This window comes from Drosophila busckii, chromosome 3L, assembly GCF_011750605.1.
Source record: "Drosophila busckii strain San Diego stock center, stock number 13000-0081.31 chromosome 3L, ASM1175060v1, whole genome shotgun sequence".
Classification (NCBI taxonomy): Eukaryota; Metazoa; Arthropoda; class Insecta; order Diptera; family Drosophilidae; genus Drosophila; species Drosophila busckii.
This window is the reverse complement of record NC_046606.1, coordinates 16,276,145-16,298,798: the sequence shown is the minus strand read 5'-3', so window position 1 is coordinate 16,298,798 and position 22,654 is coordinate 16,276,145. Positions and strand designations below refer to the sequence as shown.

Here is a 22,654-nt window from a genome sequence, read left to right as displayed (position 1 = left end):
TATACTTATAAACTTATTTACATAAGACTTCTGGTCAGCTGCACTACTACGCTACGCTCACTCGCATAATTTATAGTATTTCTACACACACACACACACATGTTTACACACACATGGACTGCAACACAATTGCTCGAATGACAAGTGAAGTTGTGCTGGCCCAAAGTCTAGATATGTCTGCAATTTTTCACTTATAGAAATTGCTTTTCATATAAATGTGCATTTGTTTTGCTTGCTTTTACTTTTCAGGGCTGTTGGGGTTTATTTTTAGTTTTGCAGCTAATTTGAAGTTTGTCGTTTCAAGTTTTGAGAAATGAGAAATCAAGAGTTTGTAACATGAGAGAAATGACAAATTTTATTGGCAACAGCAATATTTTCAAACTATAGTCAGCAACTGCAACTGTAGTTGCTTCAAATTATGATTTCCATTTTCGAGGAATTACTATCCATTGCATTTGTCATTTGCTCATTTCAGCATGTTTTGTTTTTATTTGTTTGCCTGTCACAAAAATACAATCAATTAATTAAAAACTTGTTGGCCAGGCAACACGCACTTGAGGCTAACTGCAACGCAACGCAACGCAAAACAAAAAAAAATGTTAAATGCATATTTGCCAAACAGAAATTGAAATTGAAAACGCTTGAAGTCAAAGCAATTAAAAATTGTTGCATGTGTAATTTTATTTGCATAAAAACTAAATAAATTGCAGCTCGGCAAACAGAGTTGCCTATTTAAATGCTTCATATTTTGCGTTGTGCTTTATTTACTTGGGTAATAAACGAGAGCGCACATACAACTTTGCAAATATGTCAAATATTTTGCCAACGAGTGCACATGTCAAGCATAACCAACTGACAGTCAGAGCTACAGTTATAGATAGAGTGTCAAGAGTGCAAAATAGAAAGTGTGTACTTATCAACAGGCCATGTGGCAATGTGGAATGTGAGATATTGTGCAACAGACAGGCAATAACAGCGACCAAACGTATGACGGCCATTGGCTTTGAGTGCCAATCAGAAAATAAAGTACGTTATAAAATAAGAAAATTTCTGGCTTCCCATATTTTTGTTTGGCAGTTATATTTGACAAACGACTTTAAAGCTATAAATATCTTTATTTTTTGAGCTTACGTCATGAGTTCACATTCCCAATTTGAATTATCAGCATGTCCGTATTAAACTTTTATGTAACCTCACTTAAGCTGAGAGTGCAATTGCAGGCGGCAGCAGCAGCAGCGAGCTCTCTCCAGAGATCGTTTGCCTTGCACATAGTGCGCAAGTAGGCCAAACAAAGGCTGTGAAATTGGGGCCACTGCGTTTTTGCTTGCCTGCTGCTTGTATTGGGCGCACAATGTGGGCTAAGTTGTTTGTTTGCTGTGCGGATATTGATTACATTAAAGTCGGCTAAAGATTGCGTATACGCCACGTGCATTAAAATTCAATTTACGTTTCGCACTGACAGTTTGAACTGTAATTATAGTCACACAGCGACAGTCACGACAGCACAAAAGACACAGAGGTCTGTTGATAAGGGTCATTGATTAGAGTTGGCCAGAACAAGAGCCAGAGCCACAGCAGGCACGTGTGAACCCGCCCGGACCCACAATAATCAGAAATCAGCACACGGCACTCACAAAAAGCTAATGTCTAGAGTCTAGCATGTAATTTATGTGACTGCGGCTGTGTCTGTGTCTGCGGTGGCGGCTGCGGCTTTGGCTCTGACTTTGGCTTTGGCGTTGGCTTGGGGCGTGCAACCCGTAAAAGCTAATACATATAATTATTTGTAGGTGTGCTCGCTTGACAATTTGACAGCTCAGCCAGACAGACATTGTTGAAATTTTTGACTAATTAAGGCGCACAGGCAACGCGGACAAAATGTGACTGCCAATGCCGGCGAATAATGTGCAGGTGACACGCAAACACGTAGACAATTATCATCAAGGCACGAGTAGCACGAGCAACAATAGCAACAATTTCAGAATATTCGAAAGCTGTTTGTTGTGTATTAATTGAGTTATTTGTCAGCGTTTGCCTGTGTGAAATGCAAGATATGCACACATTAGCACCTAGTGCGCTCAATAAATAAATTACTTGAGAGGCAACAAAATAACTCAAAGTAAGTGAGAAATTAGCTGAGTATGAGTTCTATAATTGATTGATTAGCAGCATAAATAAAACAAAATTCCTTCGTACACATTTGTTAGTGAAAAAATACAACAAAAGGATGAATGATTTACAATGATTGTTGTAGTACATGTTAAATTTTATTTTTATTTTAGAAATGTGTTGGCTTAATAGTCTTCAATGTTTGAGGAAGGTTGCTCCACAGGTGAACAGCATGCTCAACAAGTAGAAGAGGCAGAGTGGGTTGCGAACGGAATTTGTCATATGGCTAGAGCTCAATTTCAGTTTTCAGAATAAGTTAATTGAGCTGTTCCCAGAACTAGACGCACTAACTCCAAGTCTTTTGATCTCTATTGCAAGACTCTTAGTTTGTTTTGCTCATTTGAGTTCGATTCCGAAATTTATTATTGAGCATGACTTGATTTAACTTAATCAAGCAAATCAAATCAAAGATAATCAGCCAACTAAGTGAATGATTAGTTGCTGAATACATTGAATACCCCTACCTGTTCTTTCTCTAGCCAAGCCACCTGTAATCCACTGTCTAATGTGTTTTTGTTTTGTCCACTTTATGGTCCGTTTACTATTCCCGCTTGTCTGCACATTAAAAACTTTAACATAATATTAGTTGCTAGCTAGCTCCCTCGACAATTCAACCCTCACTTTTAATTAAAGTCAGCAACAACGTGAGCGCAACAAAAAAATGTTTAACGATAGACACGTTTTAGTGCAGCCAATTAAACCATAACGCATACATTATAATTTTATTTTTATTTTAATATTTATGTGTTTGGCTATGTGCCCCATGTGGCCAACACACACACACATAAACACTGACACACACACACACACGTATGCATGTGCCATAAAAATGGCGCCCAATTACTTAAAACTAACGCAAAAATTCCCCAAGCGTGTCCCGTACAATTTGCGTTCATAAATATAAATATCACACCTTTAGCTAGGAATACGTTGGTTAGGCTTTTGGGCCAAGTGTGAGCGCTCGTGTGTGAGTGTGTGTGTGTGCTAACCGGGCCAAGACACTACATGGCATGGCTCTATAGCCAGCTCTGTGTGTGCCATGCGCTCTTTACATCTATCTGACTGCATGTAGTGTATTCAAGTAATCAAAAATGCAAATCGAGCCCATGAATTTCGAATTAGTTTTTAGCTCGTCTCGCAGTAGCAGCAGCAACAACAACAACAACAACAGCAACACGAGCAGTGCCAACAATAGCAGGCTTATAACCAGCGCGGATTTTAGGCTAACGAACACACGTATACAGCGCACACTTTGTGTGCACTTGTGTGTGTGTGTGTGTGTGTGTACGTGTAACAAATTTGTATCAGTTTGGGTTGGAGCCACCCTGGCAGCGTTTACCTAGCCACCCAAAGAGGCAAACATGAAAAAAATGGAAAGGAAAATAGTTTGTGGAGTTATGCGTGCGACGCGTTTTGACAAGCACAGGCACTGTGGAAAAATATGACTAAAATAGTGCCCATAAATGTAGTGAGAATAGTCGGAACTAATACAATTGAATATCGTAGCAAGATAGTCAAATATCGTTTAGTTTATCTAGAAGCTTAAGTATCAAGTTGAGTGATCAGAAGACTATTACAGACTTTTTCAGACTATACCTATAAAATATATATATATACAACATTGAATGGATATTTTTGGATTTGGGTACTGCAATTGAACCTAAATTATTAATATTATTTTATTGCCTTTTAGAAAATTTAAAATAAATAACTCAAACTGTGAAGCTCGTGCAATTTCTTTAAGTGCAGCTAGTGTAAACAGCAGTAGTGACTAGAATATGAGGCTGGTTGGCTGAAGGGTGTTGGGGTGGGCACTTTGGAGGTCCGTTTTGATTTGCGGCCTGTTGGTTTTTGAGTCTGTACGTGACGCGCATTTCCGCTCAATGCCCATCAAATATAAAGTGCCTGCAATTTATACTTGAATTCAAACTGTACAAGTTGCCGCGCCAGCATCGAATCAATGTAAATATTTTGGGTACGCCTTTTAGCGCGGCTTAAACCGAGGTTGCCACGGCTGCTGCTGCTGCTGCCGGTGCCGCTGCATAGGTGAAGTACTTGCTACAGTGCTTATTCTAGTTGCTGTTGTTGTTGTTGTTGTTGTTGTTGCACAGTTCAAGTTGAGAATTGCATTCGTTTGGGCTGTTTTAGTGTTAGTGTTTGGATTTGGGTTTGCTCGTTGGGTTTTGAGTTTACTTTGCTTCTTTCTTTTCCTTACTATTCCCAGTGGCGTTTTCAATTTTACTTTATATGCAAATTTGGCATTTTGTTGCTAGCTAGCGAGCAGGCAGCAGCGACTGCCATTGATAGCTACGCTTTCTCCTTTCTCTCCTGCTGACCACTTTTTCCCGCCTTGCCGGTTTTGTGTCAATGCTTTAAGCCTTATCTGGCACTAGCACTGCATTTGAATTTTCTATAAATTTTTCATTTTCTATTTAGTTGCAAAACACACAAACAGGCACTCACACACACACACACACACACACACACAAACTGAAAGCTTCGTTACGTGTTGGCCGCAATTTCATTTAATTTAGTTTTTCTGCCAACACACACATAAATATTTGATGCATAATATTTCCGTGTATATTTGTTATCGATTGGACATTCGAAGCCCTTAAATCGCACGAAATGCATTAGAGTGTCCAACAAACATTGCCAGTTAATCTGGCCATTGTATTTTGCCATAAGCAACACTTCGAATCAGTGCCCAAAAATAAACGCTGCCTACATCGAGGCGCTCTCAGGCACGTAGGCCACACGCAACGCCATCAACGTCAACGCACACTCGCCAGCCATTAATCTAAGGCAGGCGCCGAGCTAGAGCACGTAACACCTACAGCCCCACCCCGCCGCGCCCTTCGGGGAAAGTACTCTGATTACTATGTGTAATGACACCACTCGCTGCTCGTCTGCACACAAAGTCGAAAAACGCGCCCGGAAATACATTGACATTGCCAGTGTCATTGTCATTGCCATTGCCGTCGGCAAAGTGTCAAAGTGCTAAAGTGTGTTCAAAGATTCATAAGATTTAGCCTACAATAACTACCCCACTCTCTGCTTCTGCTGCTGATGTCGCTGTCAGTCTCCGCATCCATTTGTCTGTTTCAGTTTTTGTGGTTTTTATGCTTAAATTACCGATAAAAGGTGCTGGGCTACCAATATATATAGGTTCGCCATAGCTGCGGTTTGAGTTCACCAGCTCCAAGTGAGCTGTGCTCAAGTGTTTGCTACATGGCATTGCTTTCAATGCATGAAACCAGACACCAGTGCGTATGCGTTATTTGTTTTCTATAAGCAGCACACTTCAAATAGAAGTGAACTATAAAAAAATTATTTATATAATTTATTTATTATTTTATTTATATGAAATTTTAAAATAATTTCTCTTTGCATTAGTTAAAGCAAATGTATTATATGTCATGCCAAAAATAAAATTTTATAATTATGATGCTTCTTATTAACTTTTAATAAATAAGTGGAAGCTTAAAATACATAAAACAAATTAAAAAATCATTTTATTCATTAAGTATACTCTTAAATTGAATGTTGACAATATAAGTAATCTAATGTTAGTTTATTTTTTAGTTGTAACAATTCAATGTTTATGAAACTTATCAACCGGCAGTAGGAACAAACATGACATGAGCATAACAGCAACGATGTAATAACAATGGAAATAAAAATAAGTAGTTAAATGAATCATTGTATTGGCGTTCTTCGCCTCCCTCTTCTCCATAGGTCTCCTGGATGGTGTCTCTTTAGCCATCCATTAGATATTGGTTTTGCCAATGAAGCCGCTAGGTGATAAATAAATCAAAGGCCAACATTTTTATTATAGAAATACTATTATTATTTATTAATAAGACCATTAAAAATCAAATGAGAAAGTTGTATTCAAGTGAGAATGTTGATCACCATTACGGTTCGAGTGTAGATTACAAAAACTTCTCTGTTATCAACCAGAGGCTATGAATTGTATTACTAAAAGATTCTTCATTATCTTTTATTTACATATAAAAAATTAAATAATCCAGGCTGATTTGGTTTTCCTGCAACAAATGTTGGGAATAGTTTAGATCCAATCTATAAGTTACAAAGTTTAAAAACAAAAAAATTTTTAGTTTATTATGTTATTTATTAAAATTGTATGTCAGCTTAACCCAATTATTATTTATGTTGTCATTAAATAAATAAAATAAATTAAAATTATCAGGATTATTATTATTACATTCAGTTGAATGTTCTAATTATAATAAGTATTGCAGGAACAGAGCCTATGTTCGTTTTAATTGAAAGAAAGACATTATGCTCTGTGTTCTTTAATTGAAAGGAGCTATAAGCTTAGTTCATGGACCAAGGCCTCAAAGTATGAGTCATTGAATTTGTATCAAGATCTCCTGTCTACGTTGCGTGTCTATTAGCCAGACAGAGTTCATTGCACTGCAGTCTGTATGCGGTATTATGAAGCATTTTATTTTCTTAGCGAGCTCACACCTCGCTTTGCGCACAGCCTGGGCAGAAAATTTTCAATTTACACGCTTTTCGCTGCATGCATTGCCAGCGCCCCCGAAGCGCGATGAAAAAATTTAAATTGAAAATGCTCATATGCAATTTGTTTGGCTTGCAGAGCGGCTAAAACATTTTCTTTTTGTTTAAAAACTACAGTTTGTTACCCAACTAAAAAACACAATATATATATATATGAATATTTTATACTTGCAGTAGCTTTTGGCTACAATCGTTTGCTTTACGAGCGTACAAAAGCATTTGGCATTTTATGCGAAATGTTTTCAGCTCCCAAACCTCTGGGATTTCGCATTATAGTTGCATGAAACTGTTCCACACACACGCAGGGAGCGGCGCGGGCAGAGAAAGAGACTGCGCTTTGCTTAAAAATTAAGTTTACATTTTTAATGTGCCAAAAAGTCGTTGCCACGCCCACTGCCAGCGCTGCTTTATGATTGCAACTTTATTGCCGCCGACGCGAGGGCGGCAGTGACTCAAATGACTCAAAATCATGTTGGCATTCAGTTGCAGCCAGATAGATTCAATTGCTGTGTTTACGAGTCACAAATGTGGGTTAATGCAATAGCAATGGCCTTAAAACTGTCTAAACTAAGCTTGGCCACAATTGTCGCTTTGACAATTAAATATTGCGCATACGCCACATGGCCAATGTATGGCAGCATGATTGAGCTGCAACATGCAGCGACGCCAAATCACGTTGCAATTGCCACGAGACAATAACGACAACGACTGCGACGACACTCATTAGAGCAAAGCATGATGCGTGACTCCAAGTCTTAAATTGCGCACACGACCACGCCCACGCCCATCCCACATCCCACTCTGCAGCAGCGTAATCTTAGCCATTACTCAAAAAGTAGCTGCGCACGTAACGCAACGAAAAGAAAAATGCGGCAGCGCAATAAGCGCACATAAAAAGAAAAGTGCGTTTTGGCAGCACTGAAAACGAGTCGAGGCGCCTTACCCAACCCAGCGCTGCTCAAAATTGCTGCTTCTGCTTCTGCTTTGGCTGCTGCTGCTGCTGCTGCTGCTGGTGACATTTGTAGTCTGTTTGTGCTTGCAGCGTTGCGTCCTTGCTACCAGTTGGTAGTTGGTTTTGGCCTTTGAAATCACCAACGCGCTTTACATGTTCGTTTTTATTTCTGTTCTCTTTTTTTCGTCGTCGTCGTCGTTGTTTGCTTTTGGTTAGGCCTGCCACACGCCTGCCCGCCTTCTAATGGCTTTGTTATGCTAATTTCTTGACGCCTTCTGGCCATTTGAAGTTGCCTCTCATTTTCGCTCTCGTTGTTGTTGTTGTCGGCTACATTTGTTTATGTTTTATTTTTCTGTTGGGTTGCTTTTAATATTACAATTTTGGTCGCCCACGACGCTAATTTAATTATATTTCTTTTATGCTTATAAACTTATATAATGAATGAATATACCCTATAGCGAATAGAACTAAGCGTCTAGCCTGAAATAATATTATAGAAATAGTTGAAAGCTTACAAATATTAATTCCAATTAATTTTATATATATTGTATATATTTGTTGTATTTGACTGTTTATTTCGAACAGATTCTCTTTAATGGGTATTTCTCAGCTTAAACTTAAGTTTAGATTTGCAAAATAAATACGCAAACTTATTAAATTTGTTCGTAGCGACAAAAGTCAAATGTACACACAAAAAAATGAAAATGTCCACATTTGCAACATCATTTCCCAGCAATTTTGCTGCGAGCAGTTGCGCGAGTTTTCAGTTTTCATTTTCTTCTTCCTTGGCTGCTGCTACCAACTTTATTTACTGTTGTCACTTTGCCTGGCCCCTACGAACATCGTCGTCATCTCCCCAAACAAAAAAAAAAAAACAGCATAAAAAGTGAAATTCTGTTTCATCTCATGTTGTGTATGTGTGTGTGTGTGAGAGGCTGGGTGAAAGGACTTACCCCATAAGCCTTTTATAAGCGTCGCATAAATTCTTTGTCAATTGTGGCAAATGTTCCAAACCAGCTCGCTAGCTAGCTAGCCCGCCTGTCTATCTACGTCTGTCCAATTGTCCCTCTGGCCGTTTGTCTGCCTGTCTGTTTGCTTGCCAGCTCATCATTGTCATAGTCCTGGGCTCAGTCGACGCTGTCGTTGTCGTTGGTTTGCTATTCGCAATGTGGCCGCATTGCTTGCCTTAGCTACTAGAAGTATTTTTTGCATTGCTCCTTTTGCTCTCTCGCAGCACTGAATGCTCGCTCTAATTGTGGCACGCGTGTGTGTCGTGTTGCAAAGACTTTGCTTGGTAACTAGAATTTGATTGTGTCGAGGCATGAGAGTGCATTGATTGGATCAACAACAAAGGCTCAGCTCAGCTCCACTCTGAGCTGTGCTGTGCTGTGTGGTGTCGACAAGCGACCATAAAGCGGAATGGGAGCTCAGTATAGCAGCAGCTTGTCGCATTGGCTCGAAGGCATAAGCATAATAGCGGCAACAGTCAAGTCCACAAGAAAGCACAGCAGTGAACCAGGCTTTGACTAACATTCCAATAATACATACCCGAATAATATTGCAGGCTCCCTTTCAGTGCGGCTCACACTAAAAATTATCCAGATTTTTTGGCTTACCCCCAACCATTACCGAATGACTTTGGTTAGACTACACGCACGAGCGCAGAAGAGCAATCAAGAATTGCAACAGCGCTGTATACAATCCACGAAGTAATTCACGCAACGATCTATTTGACTGTTTGCTTAGTTGAGACTGGAAGTTGGAAATACTTACCAACCATTTGCCTTAAGAGCTCTTCTCAGCCAGCACAATAACCAAGCAAGCGTTTCCAAATTATTGAGTTAATGCCTTATTTGAGTAGTACAAATTTCGAACATTTTTCTATGGTGAGAATAACTTATTGTAGACTTTTCGAATATTTATTAACACCTTGATGTCTCAAATATCTAATTAAAATATTTTTGATCCACTCTGCTTTAAGTCTATGCCCAAAATGTTTTAAGTACAAATCGTAGCTTATAAAGTAAAAACTGCGTTAGTGAATTCACAACATGCTTATCATTAATGAAATCACGCACCATATTACTATCAACCGTACTTAAGAGTATCCTTACTGAAGGATATCGACATCAAATAACATATGTACTTTAATATACGCTCCTGTGTTGTTCTTCATCAATTTGGCAGAGGATGTTGCCGCTTGGGGTTAGCTGCAGCTTCGACGGCTTTGTGGAATAAAATGTGCTGGCAAGGCAAACTAATCAGCTGCGAGACACTTGGCCACTTGCAGCTTTGCCCTCAACGGCAAATCCCAGGCAAACTTTGTCGAGCGTCGCATTCCCAGTGCGTCACTCCGGGCTTTGGCTAAGTAACTTTAAGTGCTTCACTCTCGAGTTGGCATTGGCATAGGCATAACGTTATGACACGCACCTTATACTTAGGGCCCAGTCTCCCCTCAGAGCATCAGCGCACATTGTCGCTCGCTGGGGCTTGGCTTGTGATTGTCAGCACACATTATGATGCTTTATTTCCGTGCTTTTGCTTTATTTTTATTAAAACTGTCGTCAAATTTACATACAGAGCCCAGCGAGGCTTACCCCAGCGAGTGTATCGGCTTGTTCTTCGGCCCGTAGACTGAGTGTCACCTGAGTGTGTGTGTGGCTGCAACTTCTTCTTGCCCGGGCTTAGAAGCGGCTGTTATTGTTTTCAGGCCAAAGTTGTTGCGTTTTATTTCCACATTTCTCTCGTTTTTTCTGCTGCTTTCGTTTTTGAAGTGTTTACAACACTTCCGGCGCATAATGGAAAACAAAAGGCTTAAAAGGATACACAAAGGATTTGAGCAATCAAGTGCGCTTTAAGAACTTTTCTCGCTCTCACTCAACCTCTCGCTCGCTCTCAGCGTATAGCGTAGAGCGTAGAGCACGCAGCAGCCGATAACAGTTTTTCCAGCTGCCATTTACCTGGACCATCAATGTGCTGCTCCTCCTGCTTCAAAGTCATAACAATGCGGAGTTTTCAATATGCCTGGGCATGGGCACGGGCATGGGCAGCGTTCCACGTATGCGCCATAAAATGTATGCGAAGGCAAAATGAAAAGAAAAACGCTGCACGGCAACATAAAACTTGAAGTAGTTACGGCTCAAATGTCTGCACACGGCTTAGCCAGACAACAACAAAAATAACAATGGGCGCAATAACATGAAAGCAATGACAAAGCCAGCCATAGTCGTATTTTTTGGTGGGGGTTGGGATGCAGGCAGCAATGGGTTGGTTATGTGCAAAACTTGAGCATGAAGTCTGATAATGGCGCGTAGATTCAATGGGAATTGTAATTATCAAAACTGGAGCTAGCACTTATGCCTGACTGGCATTTCGTAAAGTTTGCATTTTAAATTGTTTGCATTTAAAACATTTTGTATTCGTTTTTGCTTGCAGATGCTCAACTCGCGCCCACAGCCACACTCAAGCCCACTTCCATTTCCACTGCCAGAATGCCACAACAGACAGAGCTGGCTGCCGCTGCTGCTGCTGCTGTTGCTGTCTGCCACACTGGGCCTGAGTCACGCTTGTCGTGTCTCCGAGTTCTCGTGCAAGGGCAGCGGCAACAGTGGCAACATCTGTGTGCCGCTGGACAAATACTGCGATGGACGCAACGACTGTCAGGATGGCAAAGATGAGCCCAAGCATTGCTCAGGTAAAACACTCACACTCACACGCGCGCGCTCACACACACGCACACACTCACTTGTTTACTGTTATATATTTCTTTATCTTTATCCGGCTGCTGACACGCCGACAGTCTGCAATCGGACGTACTACGGTGATATTGGACGCACCTATGCCATAAAAGTGCCAACGCCACAGTGGAATAAATTGCCCTTCCTGTGTCACTTGACATTCACAGCGTCCGGCCATGATCAAGGCGACATTGTACAGGTGAGTTCCCACACACATAAAGCTCTTCACATACACATACACATACACATGCATATACATAGTATATGAGCGAACGCCGCTGGCTGCAGGCAACGGCTCTCTGTAGTGCTTGTCCGGCTGTAGTTGTCGTTGTTGATTTTGGCGCGCCATAGGCCAAAGATTAGCAGGCATGCCAGCGACATAAAACTGCAATGTACACACACACACACACACACTCACACACGCATGCACATGCAAGTGTGCGAATTCAGCCGCACGCACTGTGCATGAAATTCAGCTGCTCTCGCCATCACTCCACGTACAAAATACGCTGTGAATTATTTTGGAACACAACAGTGCCACCAAAAACATACAAAAATCGCATGGCCAGCACCCGAAAAAACAAACATTAATACGCCTCTCCAGCTAAGCGGGTATATTAACTAGAGCATTGGACTTAAACAAACTAGACAATCAGTTTAAAATTAAAGCAAACATTTGATGGTTCAATAAACTCTGATCAGATAAAATAATTAATCGCATTCGGTAGCATCAATACATAAATTAATATTGTTATATATTATTATTAGATTATACAATACATTTAATAATGTTGTAATTCTTATTATTTGTATAATCTATGTTATTCAATTAATTAATTTATTTAAAGTTCAAGGAGTTTTTCTTTTGCTGATATGATTTATACTTTAGCTAGAAGTACTATTATGTTATTTTTAAAGTGTAAGCATTAGTCTTTAAATAAAAGATTGAGTGATTTCTTTTAACTTTTTTACTTTTGCTAGATATGTATACACATAACTTGATTGAAATGAATATGAATGAATGAATAAACACGAATGTATCAAAATTTAAAGTGAATTGTGTTAGAAACTTTTTGTAGTACACTAGGCAAATAATTCGATAGAATCAGAGTTAAGCCTTGAATAGACTGTTAAAACGATTATAGATTATATTTCATGTGGAATGTTTTTTAAGTTTTATTGTGTTATAATGTAATTTTGATCGATAGGGCGAGCCAGCAGTTCAACTCAAAACTTCCTAATATATTGTTATACATTCATATCCATGTGATAAATAATGAGTATAGATTGGACATTATTTAATTATATTTCTATCTAGGTTGGTCCCTTACCTGTCTGCCTGTTGGAATGTGAAATCAAATAGACATTAACAGTGCTATGCAATTATCGGAATTAGTGTTTCCAACTCTATAAAGAGCATTTAAGATTCATCAAACTGTCGTTACATACATGCTCAAGTATTTATTTGCTTTTGCTTGTGCTCGCTGCATGTGTATGCGAGTTTTGCTTGCGTTTCCACCATGATGGATGTCTGGCATTTTCAGTGTACTCTGGTTTCATGTGCGTGCTCAATTAGGGATATAACAGGGGCTGTATCTACGGCTGCGGGGCATTGGCTTGGCGCTTGCTTTAAGAGCAAAGCAAAGCCTTTAAAACGCCTTTGGCCGTAGACGTGGCGTGGCGCGTTGACAATAAAATTAGACACGCCTCAAAACATTTTTGGCGAGCTGTCAGAAAAACGTCAATTTCAATTTGCAAAATAATTGATTTCCATGCAATTTGCGTAACAGCGCAATGAGCAGTTAGCAGTGAAGTCAACAGCAACAGGAATAAGCTCTAAGAGTGGTTGGGGGGTGGCACTTGGCATAAATAGATTTCTGAAGGCAGTGATGATGACGACGATGACGAAGGCAGCAGCAGCAGCAGCAAAGTGAATCGTTTGCTGTTTCATTTCTCAATCCCATTGGCTTTAGAGCCAAGCTAGTTACATATATGTATGTATGTATGTATGCATGGAAAGCAGCGAGTAACGAGTACGGAGCTAAGAGTAGCGTGTAGCTGTCGGCTTTGCACCTTGCACAAATCTGTCATGCATAAGTTATAAGTTTTATTTTGTGTTTCCGTCGCTGCATTTGTAGACCAGCGCTGATAAACGTGGCTGATTTCCTACTCACATTGCATATAAATCATGCGCTCGGCTTTGGCTTTTACTTTGGCTTTAGCCGGCTTTGGCTTGCAGCTGCCACCGCCGCAGCTCCTGCCACGCGTCTACGTGGGAAATTGCTTGAAATAATAATGTTACGCGCTGGTTTCGAGGACAACTTCGTCTCCGTCGCTTCCTGTCTCCGTCTAGCTGTCTGCTCGTCAGTTTGTCAGTCTGTCCTGCTGTACATATTGATTGATGATTGTCGGTGTGTATTTCCCTGCGAGAGCAAAAGTTTAAATTGCCCTACCCCCCACCCGCCCAGTACATAGCCCAGCTCAGCCCCAATCGCTGCAGCTTTACCCACGGCTAATTTATAATGTAAATAACTTGGCACCCCCATCCCCAACCCAACCCATGATGCGTTTTTCAATTTTTTATGCTTTAATCAAATATCCTGAAGTTGCACCATGTAATTTACGCCACGAGCTGTGCACATTTTTCACGCCCTTGATATGTTCATAAAGTTCTAGCGCTTGGACTTTTGCAACTTTGGCTGCAGGCAAAAAATCTCAACCCGCTCTGTTTAGTGCAAGTTTATATCCAGCAGAAATTACAACTAGCTCAGTCATAAGTTATGCATTATTATTTTAGCCAAAAGCTCTTACAGTCGCCAGTCACTGCACTGTCAAACAGAAATGTTTGCTAAATATTTTATTATAAAGTAATATCTCTGCTCTTAATGGCTGCGGCGCATAAAAAACTGCAAATTCTCGTATTTCAGTGTTGCACAATAAAAAAAGCCAAAGCGAATTTCGCGTTGCCACATAAATCAACAGACATATATATTTTCATATAAAATTCGCATAATTTTTTTCTATAAAAACAAAACAGTTTACAATTTTGCTGCTTGTTTTTTATGTGGCGTGCATGTTGCATTTGTTTTTTACGAGTTACACTCGAGGGCGGTAAATAATTGAGTATTTGCGCTGATATAAAATTCACGCTTATTAATATTTTCTCATTTATCTGATGCATGTTACTCTGTATTCTTTTTTCATTTGAAATATTTATTTACAGCTCATTAACGCTGCATACAAACCATTTGCCACAGCTGCATGCACCAAGTAAAACTTTAAATCATAAAAATCAGTTGACTTGAGTTTGGAGCCACAAAGTCTTGCTCAAAGGCTTTGCCTTATTTGAAATTAAAATCGAGTTGCTTTCAATTTGCTGTTGGTGACGCCTATTTAAAAATTTATAAAAGTTGCAACAAGCCTTTTGCACAGTTTTTTTTGTTGTTTTGTTTTGCAATTTGGGAAATGCCACAGCCACACGCAAAAACACAAACACACATGTTTATTTGCATATTTTATTAAAACATATACATAGGCGCTCCGGCACTTGACTTGAGCGTAACTTAGATATTGTATATATATGAATTTTTTGGTTACTGGTTTTTTTTTATGGACGCTATGACCTTGCCTTGCTCTACACACTTGAGCTGGCGCCTGCTGTGTGAGTTGTCTCTCTTTTTATGAGCAATCTAATATGCAAAGAGCGAGCCCACACTTGCTTGCAATTGAATTTCATTTGCATAACTTTAACGTGTGCAAAACTAACATTACAAAAACGTATATATATATATATATTATAAATACCCCCTGCCTAGCTGCGCAAAGGGTATTTCACTACTTCTACTACTACTACAAGAGTCTGGCCATAAAACTGTGCTACACTTTTTTTTACAGATCATCTTTGATGGCTTTACGGTGGGTCGCTTCGATGAGGGCATGGTGGATACAGATGTGGATGGCTATGAAACGAATCTAAGTCCGACCGGGGAGCTGCCTGGCTGTCCCGAGGGTTTCATGCAGGTGAGTGCAATTTAATTTATATAAACTTTGTATTTACTAGCCTCGTACGACTCGACATGCTGTTGCATTGTCCAGCGGGACTTTGTTGCTTGCACTCCATTTACCATTTGCTATCGAACTTGCGTTCGCTCGACTATAATTTTATGCCAGCCCAGCAAACGCAGGCGCACTCACTCACACACACACACACACACACACCTAAGCGCACAGACAGGAGCTTGGATTTGGCCTGGACTTGAGCAACGACGCTGTCGCCTCGATTCAATCAATGTCCGAGTAATTCTGTAATTTTCTGTTCTGGGCTCTGTTGACAAATGCCACATTAGACCAGCAAATTGAATTGAATTGTGTGACTGTCTCCCTCTCGCTCTCCCGATGTCCTTCTGTCTATCGCTCTGTGTGCTTTGTATATTGCTGTTGTCGCATGGAAATAAAAAAGGCAACAACAGTAAACTATTTAACATACATATATATTTTTATCACAATTTCTGCGGCACCACGCTGTTGACATTGCTACTTTGTCAGACATTTTGGTCTGCGGCGCACCCATTTGCCATTTGCCATTACGCTTTGCTTTCTCTTTTCCGAAAAGCAGCAATAGCAATCGCAATCGCAGTAGCTGCCAACGGGGGCGACTGGGGGCGCTAGGTCGCGGGCAAACACTAAAACTAAAGCCCCTGGCCAAATAAAATGTACCAAATCCCTATAATTGACTTGTGCAATATGTTCAAATGTACATTTGTATAAAAACACACACACAAACAAACAAACACACACACACACTCGCTCATATTAGTTGCTGTTTGTATGGCTGTGTATTTTTATAATCTTCTATTGCTGCCGTACATTAAATGTAGCTTTGCTACAGATTTGTAGACTGGCATTTATATATATGCATGTGTATGTATGTGTGTAAGTGTGTGTGTGTGTATTGAGCGTTTGCAATTTGAATGCGCTTTTGCTTACCTTAAGCTCTTGGAATTAATTTCAAAGCTCCAGTCAAAGCAATTTCAAAAGCTACCAAGTGTTCTATCGCATAGCAAAGTGTTATTTTAATTATTTACTCGTTTTATGCTGCGCTCATTCACTTAAGAGAGTTGAGCGTAACAAGCGCAGCAAACTTTTTGATACACTTTCGTTTCAAATTTAAATATTAAGGTATTTATACAAAATTGTGACATTGCTTAACAAGATGTTAAAGCAAATGTGTGCTGAAGTTCAATACTTAAACAAAAAGTCGAGTATAAATTATGAAAAAGGAGTATCTGCCTCAGAATTTGGTGTCTTTAGTTCTCATCTCTGAGTTATTGATGCTCATACAGACAGACAGATTTATAGACTCAATCGATTCAGCTGCTCTTGCATATCAAAAATATAGTCTGAAGTCTGCCACGCCTCGTTTCGTTTGTATAAGTTTATAATACTCTTTCCAATTTTCTATAAAAAGTCAAAGTGTATAAAACAATTGTTTCGCTGGATTGCGCTTTGGGCCATTATTTATTTAACTAACAGGCAATAGTTTAATTTTGAGCATTTTATATGCTTTTGGCTTAAAGGTCTTTATATTGTTGGCTTCCCTAGCAGCTCTTTGTCAAAACTGAGGCACATAATCTTTTGAGATACTCACTTTAAATTTTATGCAAGTTTCGCTGTCATTTTTTTTGTTTTGTCTTTTGGCTTGCCACTCTCTTTGGCTAACTGACAGTGACCCCACCCCACGCCCTAGTGCTCTATTAGTTTAGCGCTGCCCAGTGATGCTGCATTTTCATTTTTTCCATTTTCATTTCGTCTTTTTTTTTTTGCATATTGTTGTGCCTACAGCATGCCCCCCGTCATGCGTCTCGGCTGGCTTTGCGACAATAAATTTTGAACAAGCGTGGGGCGTGCGCTGACATTTTGCGGTGCCTGTCCAGAGCCGGAGCCAGAGCCAGAGTCAGAGCCAGCCCAGCCGTTGTCCAGTCGGTGCCTCAGTTGAGGTTTCATTTGGCACTTGACATGTGCATGGCCAAAGCGAAATAGAACCCAAAAGCATAGACGTAGGCGGGGGGCGGGGCGCAGGCTTTTGGCTTGCAAAATGCAGTTAAATATTTTTCAATGTTGAGCGTTTTTGTTATAGGCCCCGGATTTGTTGTTGTTGTTGTTGTTGTTGTTGTTGCAGTTTTATAAACTCGTAACTAACCGCAGGTTTTTGTGTTGTCATTGGTGCGGGCTTGTTCCGGGTCTTATCGTTGTGCCGGAGCGCCAGTTTTTATTTATTTAAAGCAAACATTTTTAACTGCCCACGCGGTTTCAGTTTACGGCAAATAAATATACAGCGTGCTCTTTTTTATTTTTGTAAAATGGTTTCCTTTATAAATTATGCGTGTCATGGCCTGGACACATAAATTCTTGACCAGCACACACTCCATGTTTATGTGTGGCACCTAGACATGTATGTCTGTGACTGTGTGTGTTTGTGTGATTTTTGTAATATGAGCTACGTAACAAACAGGATGTTTGTGTGCCTGTCCTGGCAGCAGTTTAATCATTTATTCAATTTAGTTAGACAGTTTTTGTGTGCTGCATATTTCAAGAGGTCGCGTCCTTAGCATGACCTTTTCTCTCTCACTCTCTTTTAGCCGTTGCTGCTGCTGAATAATTCAGCTGCAAAGCGCCAGGCAGCAGCACTAGCTTTAAACTTGACCAACTGCCTCAGAGTTGAGACCCAAGCTGCTGCTGCTGCTGCTGTGCGCGCTTTGAATCATAAATAACAAAGTTTATGCATAAACGTATTAAGCTAAATCCACAGCAACTGTTGGCACTGGCAGCTTGAGTAAATGACTCAATATTTGACAATCATAGCATCCGCTTAGTCTGCTAGTTCGCTTGCCCATGCCCCGGCGCAAAGACAACAGCCAACTTTGTCAATAGCTATAAATACTTATACATATACAATATATATGTATGTATGCTATATATACGTGTAGCTGTGTAGCAAAGACAAGCTCATAATTCAAGTGAGGCAAACTGCTTGGACATGCAGCCCTAGCCGCAGCCAGAGAGCCTTTGGCCCCCAGCGGCATTTGTTTGTGTCGAAAATTTACGAGTCATAGCTGAAAACTGCCAGGACACCCACTCCCACACCCACACACACACCCACACCCCGTGACAACAGAAGACGGCTCTAAACGCACTTCAACTCGGTTTTAGTTGCTCGTTGCTGTTGCCGTTGCCGTTGCCGTTGCCGTTGCCGTTGCCGTTGCCGCTGCCGTTTGCCCAATTGTATCTGACAGCTACTTTTGCTAGGTATCTTGTTTACAGCAGAAGCAGGCTTGTTATTTATTTTTTCTATAGTCTATTATTTATTACGCAACAGCGCATTGAATTGCAAATTAAAAGCTTCGCCTGGCTCCTACATAATTTATTTTTAATGATTTTTTAATAGCGAATGACGCACAAAAAAAAAGAAAAGAGAAAAAACTGTGGCAAATGTTTTAAATTACTGTAAATCAGACAGAGAGCACGCGAGAGAAAGAGATAGCACTGACAGTGGGTACGAGTGCTGCATTATGCGCTAAAATTGTTTCACAATTAAGCCTCGAAATACACGCAACGCTCTATGGAGAGCGCATGTGGCGCGGGCTCGCTTTTGTTTATTGTTGCCAGATTATGAAGCGTCAACGGCGACACCAGCGACGACAGCAACAGCAACAGCGACGACGACGACGACGATGACGACGACTGTGCAGATAAAACTTTTATCGGCTATTGTTTAAATGAAGCGTAGCTCCTGTCCGTCCCTCTGGCTCTGGCTTCCCTGCAAATGCCGATGAACAATGGCGGCTTCCACGTCGCAGTGAATTGACGCAAAATTTAATCAGCTAAAGGTCTAACAAAATGTCGAAACGGATTTTAAAATTAAACATAAGCTTGTTTGTCATTTAATTGCTATACAAATATATTTAAATTCCCAGCTAGTCCAGCATGACCGCAGAAATAACTCAATCAATTTAAAACCAACACTTTATCAACACACAGTAGAAAAGCAAGCAAAGAAGTCTAAAAAGACAAGCAAGTTGAGCAAACTTGCAGTGGAGATAAAAGCGACAAAAATGAGATTCCAATAATTCATTATGAAGTCTCGATGCTAATAACGCTCCACTGCACACAATAGACACACTATGATTATCATAATAATAATGATGGTGATGATGATGACGGCAGTTTCCAATGAATTTACACAAAATCGAAAACGGCAAATTACCAATATAGTGGGCAGCAGTCAGGACTGAGTTGCAACTCTAACCAGCTACAAATATGGACCAGAGACCAGAGCATTGGCACTGGAGTGGACGAGTGCGCTGTAGACTTTGCAATTACAGCAAAAATTGTTGTTTGAACTGCAGTAACAGAAAGAGAGAGAAGAGAGTGAGAGCAGTTGCCGCAGGACATGGCTACATGGCTACATGGATATGGTCAACCCGAACGGTCGAGCCAGTTCAAATAACCCATTAACTAAAAACTTAATCAATTGGAACCCCAGCCTCATTCATAGGCCAGTGCCAATGAGTCGCATTCACTCGAGCCCTCTTTCCCACTGAACTATGCACACTGGGACTGGGCTAAGCTTTCACAGTTACATGCAGCATGCAGCATGCGACGTGCAACGTGCCACATACACAGCGCTGACGATGCGGTCGGCCATTCTTGGTTGCTATTAGCGACATTACGACAGCCTATGCTCGCCTCAATGAATGTCAATTGCCAGTAGAGGCAATTTTTCTTTTGTATACACTGCACTTGTGCCGCCTGCAATGTGCCGCATGCAAACCTCTGCTCAGCTATGAGCTGTGCTGGGTCCAGCTGGGTATGAGTGGCAAAATTCACATCAAGTTGAGGTGGCTATAGATATATTTTTAATTATTTTAACCACAGTTGAACTAACTCAAATGAAAACCCTTCTATGTAAGCAATTAACTTCGATTAATTGCAGCCTTTAAGGTTGTTTAAAGTCTATAAATGTAAAAGATATTTGTGAAATAAATTTCAATTAGCAGAAAGCTCAAGTTCAGAAGAGTAACGAAGCTAAAAATAAATTATAAATAGCATTTATTTTTAGTTACAACAATTTAAATCGATAAGTGTATATTAAATATTTATAGTTCACACTAATGGAAATAACAAATGCCAAGTATGGAAACTTGATGAATGTATCATTGATGATATTGTAGATATAGCAGAAAGTTTCTATAAATGAATAGAATTTCAGACTCTTTACGTGTCTGTTTTCAATTTCCTTGCTTCAACTTCTTTTGCTACTCTGCACTGAATGCTGAGGACCTCACATTTGTCGTCACTAATCTTATTCCCACATTTATTTTGAATTAGAATTGCGAAATGCTAAATTAGATACTAGAATTCGAAATACACATAGTCAAATTCATTTTGGATTGCCAATTCTAATTACTGAACAATTCTAAATTGCAAGTGCTCACTGTACTTGTTATTGTTGTTGCTTGTGCCTTTTTTTTGGGCGCCTGGCAATGAATTTGTCTGTTTTTGCAGTTGCTGCACCTTTGCCAATAATTTTCATTGTTGTTTTTGCTGTTGCCATTGTTGCATAACATAAGCACAAAATGGTGCTTGGCACACAAATTGATGCCACACTTTTTGCAGCGTCCGAAATGGAAAACAATCAAATATTGAGTGCATGGGGCGGCAAACGGCGCCAGCAAATAAAATTCACACAACAACAGTCATAATCCATTACCCATGCCAGCTGGCAGCTTGCTACTGCCTCTGTTGGGGGTGGTGGGGTGGGGTGGTTATTTGTGCTTGGGCGGCGTTTATTAATTGTTCACTTGCAGTGCAAACATTTAAAAATATATCAATGAGCAAATGCAGTTTAAAGTGCGTCGCTTGCGCTGATAAGAACAAAGAGTAAAAGGCAAAGCGAATTGCCTTGACAACTGGCAGAGAGACGAAGCAGATAAACTTGATTTTTAATTAATTAAATTTTATTTATTAACTTGACAGCTCAGCGAACTGGGACGACCATTTACGGGCGGCTCCTGGTGCGGCAAGGCCACCGGACCGCAATTGTACTTCAGCGAGACATCCACGGTGACGGCATCGGTGAAGGTGAGTGCATCGACTATGTTCAAGTTAAACAAATTTTATGCATATATATGCACAATGCAGTGCGTTGTAGTTGCTTTTGTTTTTTTTTACTTTAAATTGAGCAACTTTCGCAGTACTTAGCGTATGCGTAATTTTGTATGCGCTAAACTGTGTTAAAGTTAAGCGCAGTGTACTTACAACTGTGCATGAAAAAAAGTCGCAATTATTGTTTTCTTTTTTTGTAATTTAAATGAAGCAACACTTGTGGTTACGTGGCGTATGCGTAATGCTTAACTACATACCCTGCATTGTTTTAAATAATTTAGAACTGTGCATTTTGTTGTGCTGCAAATTGTCGCATTTAATTTTGTATTTTCTATATTTTTGTTGTTCAACTTTGAGGTTACTTGGCGTATACGTTGTATTTACTTCAATACACTGTATTAAAGTCAATCAAATTGCATGACCCAGTGTATTTTCAATTCGTTGGGCGCCAAATTGCCGCATTTAATTTTATTTTTATTTTAAATTGAGCAACTTTCGCGGTTACTTGGCGTATGCGCAATGTTTACTTGAACGCACTTTGCCACTTTTTGATTAATTTTTAAATAAACGCGCTGCCATAAAAGCAAATGGACAAGCGCTCTGGCCCTGGGCAAACGCTGTGCAACAGTGGAGCGGCTTGCAACGCATAAATTATGAAAATTAATAAAAATTCATGTGAAATATCAACGTGTCTGGCGCCAATTCACACTCGAGTCGAAATTGAGGAAGCCACGACGGCAGCAAATTGCAGCAGCAACTGTTGATGAGTTGACGTGGTCAGCGACAACAACACAGATTGCAGATTGCATAATTAAAAAGAAAATTGCGTGTGGAAATGGTAAACTTTTCGTACCCAGCCCAGTCCAGTCCAGTCCAGAAACTGATGTTAACCGAAGTCGAAGTCGAACTCGAGTCAAGCGCTGTGCATTTGAGCTTTGTCTTGGCAGCTGTCCTGCTCTTGCAGCAAATAAATATTTTACACAGACAAACAAAAACTCAATCGTTGTCTTTTGTCAATTGAAAAGCAGTCAGAGGCAAACAGCATTTCCTCTCTTGTTGCCACACTCAATTTTCAAGTCATTTCAGC

The 22,654-nt window shown here is 40.1% G+C and overlaps 1 protein-coding gene across 1 annotated transcript in view; it reads left to right on the top strand.

The window, feature by feature from the left end:
• Positions 1 to 22,654, top strand: part of LOC108598326 (CG32206) — a 60,029-nt gene that overhangs the window by 6,050 nt on the left and 31,325 nt on the right. Inside the window, exons 2-5 of the mRNA XM_033293596.1 lie at positions 11,102 to 11,360; positions 11,466 to 11,602; positions 15,298 to 15,423; positions 21,439 to 21,543. Coding sequence (XP_033149487.1) covers positions 11,102 to 11,360; positions 11,466 to 11,602; positions 15,298 to 15,423; positions 21,439 to 21,543 — 627 coding nt within the window. The remainder of the gene's footprint in view (positions 1 to 11,101; positions 11,361 to 11,465; positions 11,603 to 15,297; positions 15,424 to 21,438; positions 21,544 to 22,654) is intronic.